The sequence below is a fragment of the Morchella sextelata genome (genome assembly GCF_020137385.1).
Source record: "Morchella sextelata strain SCLS chromosome Unknown scls_19, whole genome shotgun sequence".
Classification (NCBI taxonomy): domain Eukaryota; kingdom Fungi; phylum Ascomycota; class Pezizomycetes; order Pezizales; family Morchellaceae; genus Morchella; species Morchella sextelata.
In genome coordinates, this window is record NW_025408634.1 from 1,415,900 (window position 1) to 1,426,824 (window position 10,925).

At 44.6% G+C, this 10,925-nt stretch overlaps 1 protein-coding gene across 1 annotated transcript; it reads left to right on the forward strand.

Annotated features, from left to right (window-relative positions):
* Positions 1 to 305: 305 nt before the first annotated feature.
* On the forward strand, positions 306 to 1,952 carry H6S33_005247 (uncharacterized protein; the record flags this gene model as incomplete). Its single annotated transcript, XM_044836613.1, has 3 exons — positions 306 to 430; positions 506 to 678; positions 736 to 1,952. The coding sequence occupies 3 exons, from the start codon at positions 306 to 308 to the stop codon at positions 1,950 to 1,952; spliced, it is 1,515 nt and encodes a 504-aa protein (XP_044690460.1).
* Positions 1,953 to 10,925: the final 8,973 nt, after the last annotated feature.

Below are 10,925 nucleotides of genomic sequence, written 5' to 3' on the forward strand. Positions count from 1 at the left end.
TGGTATGGCTGGCCTACATAAGCTAAGCTTTCATGTTAACTACATGTAACATTTGACTTGATTATACATACTATAATTGTGAGTTTTCTACGGAGGGTTTTTAGTGACTATATTTTCGCCGGGCTCTGGATTCTCTATGTTTCTTCAACCCTCATGCAGATCATTGACCCCGCTAATCTTATCAATCAATCAATTGAAACAAGGCAACCCCCCACACCCGATCAAGTTACCCTCCCCAGCACTCGGTTAGCAATCCACCAATCCACGCGATAAGCTCCAAAGCTCAGCTCAGCTCCCAATTAACAATGCCCATATCCGAGATCGTAAAACCCCCCACCGGAAGACTGGACAGCATACGTGCTAAGGGCGACCAAGGGCTGCCAATACCTTTGAAATTCAAGCCGAGGCCCGTATCACGGAGGCCGAAAGAGTACGTTTGTTTGTTGCTCGGGAATTTGAAGGGAGGGGTCAAGCCGGATATAGCTAATGCTTTGTCACGACGCAGGGAGAGAGATGCGCTAGAAAAAAAGTACGAAGCGCCGCCGGCCACTAGGGGAGCTTCTACAAGGCGAAGCAGAGGAAGGGGCGGTTTCGGAAGTCGTGGGAGACGGTGGGAGACGGAGACGGCGACAGTAGGTGCGTCCGGGCCCTTCGCACTCGGGAGTGTCTTTACTTCAGGTTTGTCCTCGTTCTCAACCCTAACCGTGACTGGAAGCGCAATTCTAACCCCCTTAGGGCGAGCTCAAAAGGTTGTTCAAGAGCGCGGCCGAAGCTCAAATACAATCGATAAGCGCCGACCTGGATTAAATACCAGAACAACGCTTAGCTCCGAGACTTCAAACACTACTACCGCAACTCCAGAAGTTAACGATGATGACGGGAATTTATCTTCCTCCTCTTCAGATGACTCTGTAGGCTCCAGGGTGGATGTGGAAGACATAGCCCTAGTTAATAATGCAAAGGATAACAATGTGGAGGGGGGCGCGGATGAAAGCAATTGGGGTGCTGGCACTGGACCACCTGTTAGAGTACTAAGAAGGGCACATGTGGATCGCATTGCGCAGGTCAACACGGATAGTAGCCTACTAAAGCGCGGGCGCAGCTCTCGTGTTGCGGTATTTGAGGAGACGATCACAGTCAAAGAAGAACCTTCAGAAGATATTCCTGGGATAAGGCCACATCCGAAGAAGGACAAAAAAGTACAAAAAAGACGGAATAATGAGAAGAATCCCAAGGCGGCAGTCGTATTAAGCAGCATCGAAGACAGAGTGGAAGCTGAAAGGGAAGAGCTGGATCGTGCCACCACTTTGAGAGAGCTAATCGGCCGTGGCGGTGGAGCTGATGAGGATGGAGATGTCGATATGAGTAGTGAGAACGCTGAGGTTGATGATCAGATCTTCATCTTCCAATTTCCGCCTATCCTGCCTCAACTTGTTGCCTCTGTCTCTACAGATGAAGGCATTGAGAGGCCAGACGATATTGACGATCCTGCCACTGCTAAAAAGGTATCGGGCATTGCGAAGTACAGAGCTAAGGTATACCTCAGAGCACAACAGGCACTGCTGGAATCCTATCCACCCCCTGGAATCGCAGGGAAACTGCAGATACATAGGTCTGGGCGGATGACTATTCTGTGGGGTGCCTCGGATGGCATGGGTGATAATACTGCAATTGAAATGGAGGTTGCCAGGGCTGTGCCGTGTGACTTTTTACAAGAAGCTGTGGTCTTGAAGACACAGAGTCCATGGGGGGAACAGGATATTGACGAGATCGGAAAACGCATGGGAGCGGCGTTTTCGCTGGGGCAGGTGAAAGGAAAGTTTGTGGTGAGCCCAGACTTTGGGAAGTTGCTAGAAGGAGATACCAAGAAGGGGAAAGGCAAGGGAAAGGGACTGCACAGGAGCGCTAGCAGTAGTAATAGTAAGACGAAAGGGAAGGGGAAGGAGACATGATGGGGACGAACCTCCAGACGAGATTGCTAATTTTTGATGAATGGTCCATGATTTTGATCTCCCCCGGCGCTAGATTGAGGTTTCGTTTGTTTATCTAGTTTATAATTGGGTTAAGAATTCAATACATTCTCTACCATGGGAGTAAATGCATCACGAAATGCATCCTAGCATAGTATTATTTTATACCACGGTGTCTCACAACTTCATGTATGTCTTTCCCAGGTTCAGACTTTCTTTACCGGAATAACGGTTTGACCACACTGCGGATAGCAATTGGATGACCCGCTAGTCAGAAATCACCACCCGATCAACCCGAGTGATGCTTTGTGATCGCGCACTCTTAAGCCAGATTATCGATGCGAGCAATTGATTGATTGATTACTTCATTAATTGTATTAATGCGAGCAAGGGGTTCCTTACATATCAATCTATCGAGCCTTTTACATTTTTCTTTAGTTAGCTTTCACTTTATACTCTTTATTTAGTCCCGGAACTTTATAATTGCTCTAATTTAGCCCGTTGAAGGTCCCACCTGAAAGACTTATCTTGGAAACCGGCGAAGGTTTGTAGACCCTAATAGGTATCAAGTGAAAGATGTGTCCACAATTCCTCATTTTGATTGAGTCCCACGGCTTTTTGAATTGGTCTGGGCCGTGATAATCCAATTAATGTTGATCTTAGAGATTGTGATATATCGACGATTATATGTAGTTGTTTAGTTTATTATTTAATAGGTGCTGATAGTCCTATGGAACATCCCTCCTAAGCCGAATCGGTCCAAGTATACATACTAAGTGACCTTGGTAAACCTCCGTGATTATTTATTTTTCATTGATGAAGCCTCGACCGCAAGGACTGTGAGTATACCCTTTTCTCTCACAAACCGGCCCTCTAGAAAAGCGAATCTTTCTTTGACTGATAGATCTATAAGTATGAAAGACTTCTGTCAGTCTTTTCGAATATATAGTTTGATGTACAAAACCCAAGGGCTATACACCCTGTTGAGATATCTGAACCGGTGGTATATCTGCCGGGTAGGCTGAGCCGAACCTGGGGCGATCTCGTTACAGGGTTATGCCATGGTCAGATTCGATTCAGGCTAGCCCTCTGATATTGTTACCCGAGAGGCCGACTTTCCGATGACAAAATTTCGAAACTGATAGAGTTGTTGGCCAAAACTCCAAAAGTGGATATCGTAATCGAACCGTATGAACTTTATCTCGGCCGGGTTGATTCAAGAAATCAAACAACTCAATCCTTGTCGCAGGCCTTAAGTGATCTATTTCGGCTTGTCTAGAAAGAGCTTGTATCTAGGGTAATCCCCCTCCTGTCAGATCTAGTCGGCAATATGTCTGCCTAGCTAGTAAGTTAGTGATGCTGGAACCTGCCTGCGGACTCTCCCTCAGAGCCAGAGGTCCACCCCCCCCCCCCCCCCCCCCAATTCTCCTCGCCACCCCTTCTCTTCACCAGCTTCCCCTCCATCCTTGGCAGAATTAATTGCTTTCATGCGGGAAATATGATAGGTCGTCGAAGCTGACTGCTGAGCGAAGGGTGTACGATGAAGAAGCGCTGGAGTTCGTAATATTCTACGTTTTTTTTATCCCGCTAAAAGACTAGTGTCCTTTCGCACACCCTAATTTTCGCTTACAGTTCTACATGCAGTTTCTTATTGCTGAAATGAGTGTCTTTCCCGACATTCTTGCTTTTGCATCATGTGATTGGTCATGTGATCGAGTGATAAACCATGATCTTTCTATTTCAACATTTTGAAGAGAATCATCCCTTTTTCCTCTGCCAAACGCCTACCAAGTTAAGCTACAACATTTCTCGTCCTTTCTATTCATATATATCATCGTCTGGTTGAATTATATCAATGGACTTCTTCACTTGTTCGTGGTACCAGAGGCGGATCAAGCTAACGCTAGCACTAGCACGGCTTACTTTGTTCAAGACAACGTTTCTCTTTCTACTTCTCTCAAGAAATACACTAGAACTTCATCAACCTCTATACACTCAACATATTCTACTTGATGGTTCGCCCCCACTCCCCAAGGTAACTACTGCCTTTCAGGAGTCTAGTAAGGAATGGATTGGTAACCGGTCGACGTTGACTCTGGTAAAAAAAAGATTCTAATATGATTAGTCTAGAATTGGCATCAGCATCCAGCCCCCTGTTCTTCCCCACGCTTACCGTTCTTTAGATGACTATCTGCATCAATCCAGACCCTCTTGGCTCTTCGTTTTTGGTCTGGGAGTGCTAATCATCGACAAGGAGTTCCCACGAACCATTCCGCGTCTATCACACATCGACGGCTGAACTTGCAGGAGGTTCTACTCCCGCATGAGTGACCTCATTGTATCCATTTGGGGATATCTGAAGATAACCACCCGTGCATGTGCAGCCGCTTTTCCTTTCAGGTACAAAGACCTCTACATCTTACCCGGATGCCGGTATGCATACATACAGAACTTCAAGGTCAAGATTGGAAGCGATGAGTTCCACAATAACTACAACAAATCAGAATAGAAATCAGATGATACTCGGTCTTGCCTACCTACCTGAACAATCTGTCACGTCTACCACCCTTCGACTATTATATCAGCACAGCTTTATAATACGCAACCTTTAAACTCCCAGCACAGAAGATCGACATTCTCAATTCGGCCGGTAGAGGGTTGTACAAATGGAGAAATGAAACCATGTAAACTTCAAAAAGCGATTATCCGTATATACCCAGCAGTACAACTGATAACCAATGACCAGACCTTTGCCCCTGCTGTACAACACAACTGCATCTTGAGTCCCAGTAAACAATTTCCGGTGGCTTTGGAAACCAGTCAGTACGTGGAGAAGGTTGAGCGAAGAAGCGAAGAAGCGGAGATAGTCCCCTATGTGGTTGCTGCTGCGTAATTGCACAGGAAAGGGGTGTGTCAGATTCTTTTCATTGTTGATGAAACTTATATCTTAAATCTACAATGTCGATCAGAGGCTTTCTAGTACAATATGGCTATGGTATGATTATTGTCGATCACATAGGGCGACGAACCAGACTAATACCGAGGACTCTATACAAAGAAAAAAAAACGGCGTGAGAGGCATAAGCAACATGTGCAGAGTGCCTCGTGTGGTCGAATGATGGGACCTCGACTCTCCATAGATCTGCCATAGTGGGTAACACGGCATATTTTGGGGCTCAATAATAACTGCCGAGTATAGCATTACAACCCATGATGCTGCACAGAGTATCCAACTTATGTGCATTGAACGGCCACGGCTGAAGCCGTAGATAGGGGTCAAAGCTTTGAAGAAGGTGCTTGATAAACAGTAAATAGAGTACACGTACTCTATGGGAATTTAAGAATGGATTAAAAGATGTTATTGGATAACTAGGGAAATTGTTTTCGCTCATAAAGAGCCTCTTCCACCAATAATCAGGCTGATAAGACCCATCCAGTAATCGGCACATGAGACACCTTCCTGATTGGGTCGCTTTATTAAAAGAGCCGCGCCAAGGGATTTCATTGGGGCACGCAATTATTAGGATTTCCGTTTCGGTCTCGCTTATGCAGAAAAAGTAATTGAGAGATTGATCAGGCGAAGGTTCAGCTTGACATCTGTACGTACTCCATACATAATGTAGGTACAGTATTCCATAAATTGCCCACTTTAGAGCACCTACTTGAGATTACTCGATTACTCTAGACTCTAATGGACATGCGCATATATAACCATAATATGAATGCTATGCAGGCAATCGTCTTTTTTCGATCGGGATGGATTTCATCGGTGTTCTACTTCCTTATCGTTGATCCGAGATTCCCCTATTCCGATTAACCTGTTGCGGAACCCGGTGTCTACTCCTCACCGGCCCACAACTCACAACTTCAAAATCCCCAGAGGATACATTATACCCGTGGTCTCGGGTAATAGGGTGCCAAATATACCAGGTTTTGAGCAGCGGGACGATATATGAGATGGCCCTTCTCGCCTTCAGCCGATGTTTGGGCGGGAGATCACCTAGCTCTAGCCCCATCAAACTTCATGATTCTTTCTAGTTATATGTGAGCAGTGGTATATTCTGATTGAAATCACCTAGGTTTCCGCAAACTAATATGACTGAAGCCGAGCATGGTAATTATGGCCGGGAGAACAGGCATGCACGCATGAATACCTGCATAGCATGTATCCTGCCTGTAGAACAGGCAGCGTCGACACATAATCCCAAACGTAACGTCGCTGACCAAGGGTATGGATCGAAGCACAGGAATACAAAAAAAAAATGAACTGGGACTATTACATGTGCATGCTGCAAAAGTAATATGTGATTCTTCAGGATCATGATTGGTCTACACAATCGATCCCTCTCCCGCGAGGCCTCGCTTCTATTTATGACGGACCATGCATACACATGCAGGTGGTTAGGTACTTCCATATGAAGATAAAAGCTATAGTAGCATGCTTATCACCATTATGCAGGAGTTGAATTACTATTCTGCTTTCACGCATCCACAGTGATGACTAAATTTTTAATTCGTTCCCAGATTGCCAGTGTCAATGATTAAACGCATTGAAACCCTGGACTAGATGAACTGACATAAAAATTTATAATTATAACTCCCAAACAATCCATATCCCTCCCTTATTAACGAACTAAAATAACTCAGATCAAAGCCGTACGATATATTCCAAAACACGTGGAGCTGGCCAATGGTACCTACCCCACAAATTGAGCTGACAGTTACTGGGAATCCTCAAAAGGGTGTTCCTTGTTAGGATTTCGTAATGTAGCGAAAACTACGAGCAACAGCTATTTTTTTAAGATTGAGCTCCGAAATCTCGTTGTGACACAGGCACTTGGAATGGCCCAACACGGCTCGGTTCTCTGCTTAGTCTCCATGCCGAAGTTCTGTCCGATAATAATTATCGATATATCACTGTGTTGGTCGTTACGCTACGACCTGATTGAGATCCTTGGGTATTCCTTATGAGGTCTTCTGTAGCCTCCGTGCATTCATGTAAGAATCGAGACCGAAACCTCTTCTCGTAAGAGCTTCTACCGAGTGAAGGATCCATGATTCTCCGTGCCACCGCCGGCCGGGATATCGATGTACCGGCCGGATAACTTCCGAGAACCGTTTAATATTTTATTTCGCTAAACACCGTTGTAATGTCGGACATATTTCATTTCGGTTTGACGCGCATGGTTAAGTACCTAATTCATTGGAGTTAAACATCGAGTCTCTAGGTATAACGATGAACGTCTAACATCCTCTAAAAGTAGTTCACCAACAAGATTCAAGGCCGGGGAACCCTGTTGCGAACAAGTTCTGCGGGTGTCTTAAAGTTAAGACGTTTGAAACATTGTGCGGATAACCGGAGAATCACTCTCACTTAGTGAGTATCAAATGTCTCAACCAAGACATGGGCAAAATATTCATTCATGATAGATATCTATTATCTTGCAACCCGTATCAACCATAATGATGTCGGGCAAAACAGTTGACCGAGCTCATGCTGAAACACGGCATAAATGCATCCTAACTACAGAATTGTGCCCGTTCATCGTAATATACAACACATACAACCGAAGGTGATCTTCCAGGATAAAAGCTAGTTTACTATGGCGACATTCGGGGATCCCTTGGTTACGACGAGACGAGGCTTTTAATTGAAGATCATGGTTTTTCTTCATCCACGGTGCACGTGTCAGACAAGCTTATATATAAACGGTTGTTCCCTCACGAGACGAATACCACGACCCGTCCCATGGCCATGTTATATACATGTACCCGTTGATCCATGTATAGTGGTCCCAACATATCATCAGTACCAAAACGGACAGAAATCTGCTAGAAAATCTCTCTGAGTAACTCATCTCCTCACGTGGACAGAGGACCATACGGCTATCCGAGAGAGTACAGAAACGGGAAACATGTGGGCTACCGAGATACACATATCCAACTCATGAGGGTTTGAGCTAGCAACATAGAACATAGACATTGATCATATCATAGCCAGAACTATTTGTATAGGAACCCGTAGCGATGTAGTAATCCGGAAAGGACCACTGCATTCAGTGGAGAGGGTGAAGAAGGAGCCGATCAGCTGACAGGCTCGTTTGTCAATCATTATGCATCTACACATGCGCAGAGCGTTTTTGTTGTCGCCGTCCCGATGGGAAGGGAGTGAAAAGTTGCAGTTTTGAGTCAGCGACGAGACACAGCGGTGGGAATGAATTTTTTTTTTTTTTTTTTTGCTTTTAATTTGCTTTTAGTGATCGTGTTACAGCATGCACAGTAATGCAAATTTTGAATTTAATTATTGCCAGCTTGTTGGGGAGATTTTGCAATTACTACGTATACCACCTAGATACATACTCAAGTACACCTTCTACAGCACCAGCAGTTCGATGGCCCTCAGTCTTGCAATTACAATTAATTGAGCCCTACTCACATCTCAAAACGTTATCCTCGCACCCGACATGATCTGCAGGCACATACCACGTACGTTACGTTTCTTAACTTTTCGTCTAACCCCTATAGCCAACCCCGCCAATTAAACACGCAATCTGGTCATGGTATAATGATTGAAGATACCAATGCGGCAAAACTTATTTCCCACCTTCCGCAAACCCCTGATTTTTTACCTAACCAGTACCTGGCGTGACATCTGAACTCAGGCTTCCTAGCCCAATCTAATCTATATAGAAAGTACTAGATACAGCTGCAGGATGTCTTTTATCGGATCCGGAGTCATAGTAGCCGATAGACGTTATTGGTGTTTCTAAGTAGGATATGTATCACGCACAGTGTGCATGATGGACTATCAATGGCAAAAAACTCTATGGAGCTCTTGGTAAAAACAGATAAATCTATCTATTGGTAAATGACACAATTAGTTAATCAGGTTCTAGAAGGCCAAAATCCTATTGCCTAAGGGTGATCTTGCTGCGCGGAGTAATAGATGATAGCCTGAAGTTAACTAACTCAGTATGCCCCTAGTTTTCCCCCTGGTCCGAGCTGCTATACTGCTTTTTTCTTGTGAAGCTCGAGCTCAATCTAGCTCACCTATCATATTACTTCTGCCCTGTTTCCTGATATCTAAAACGAAGACATCACACACAAGTGAGTGACAAAAGCATCGAACCACTCACCTACGTCTGAGCCAAGAGGGAACATCAATAGGCCGGTGTGACTATGGCAAATAAAAATCGAAATTACGATTCCCACTAGTGGGGTGTGTCTCGCGGAGAAATCTTAAAACCCATCAGGCAACCAGCTCACGCAGGCAGACAGCAAAACCAAGAAACAAAAAAGGGAGTGGGGCCAAACTCAATTGATACATATTAGACTGGAAAAACGCAGCGCACTGTTTAGAAACAACACATAGCTACATGTAGTGTCTATCCATGGACACCCGCCACCTAGCTCCACGAGTCAACGAAAGCGTACCTAGGTACATGTAGTTACCAAGTATGTATCCCAGCGATACTTCCCTGCACTCCACACTTTGATAGCACCCCCCTCCCCCCCCCCTCCCTCCCTCCCCCTCCCCCCTCCCCGGTCTCCCCCGGCCGCTACGCGGTGTAAACAAATGCTCGAGTTGGAAACAAATGAGCACACGATTCGACCACCCTACACACCCACCCACGATCTTGTAACTAATTCCCCCTTTTGCTCCTCCTCCTCCCTCCTCCTGCTCCTCCTCCTCCTTCCTGCCCCAGTCTTTTTTCCTAACTCGGCCCTTCCACTTCCCCACTCCATACAACACGTATCCGCGGATACCGCCTCCGGTTATCATATCACGATAAAGCACACACCCAGACCCAGCACCCCTGCTTGCGAATCTGTGCTCGAGTTGAAGGTTGGCCCCCAAGTATCTCTGTGGTACCCTACAGCCCTAGCTACGTCGTATATCTCCCCTAGGCCTGTAGACTAGAATCGCACCCAGAAACGAAATCTCATCTCGTTAGCCATCGTTCATGAGCACTTACATAGGCTCCCATCTCTCCCTCAGTGAAGTGACCGAGTGCATTGCCGGAAATTAATTATCCCAGCTGATGTGAGACCCCGTGAGTGTGACTCGATTTTTTTTTCTCGAAGGGGCAGAGTCACGACCCAGCGAGAAAAAAAAACTTACTAACCAGTCACGGTAGCTTATACGATTGGCCAGAGGCGGTTTCTGGTCATCTTAAACTAGTTTAATTAGACGCTCCGTGTGACGAATAAACTCCTTTTTAATTCTTTTTTGGGGAAAACCTCTCGTAAATATGACTGAACTGAATTGAACTGACTGACTACAACTAGTAGGTAGCTAAGAAAACTAGAGATACATTACACTCATGACGCTCATGAAAATAAAACCAACTTTTTTTACTTTTCTCGTACTGATCGTGATATGAAGGATGACAAAAGAAAAAAAAACTAGCTATTTGGACACAAGGAAAATAAAATATACATCATCCCATGGCCGCCATCATCTCATCACCGCCAAAAACTAACTAATACAAAATAGTACAATAAAACACAGGCAAGTAAACTACACACTTCATATATATATGTAGTATATATCAAATTTATAGTATACAGCTTGGCTACATATCCCATCCAGCGGTTTAAAAATCTTCTCGTCAAAATACAAAGGAAAAATCGTTATACAAAAGAAAAAAAGACACTTTCGAAAAAACATAGTAAATAAATGAAAACTCCTGATATCGTGCGTAGACCCCATGATGAATGAATTAAAACAAAAAGAAAAAAGAAAAAGAGAAAAAAAATGCGGATCGAAGAGGATCAGAAGAAGCGAAAGAAGAACGCCAGAACGAATGCTATATACAACCCACCGCCGCCCGCCAAAAAAAAAAAGAAGTGACAAAGGAAAAAATGTAATAGAGGAAATTTATAGTAGCGAATGTTCAATAAAAAGTCTGTAAAGTAAAAAAGGCTCTCGAAAAAAGAAGAAAGTGAAGAAAA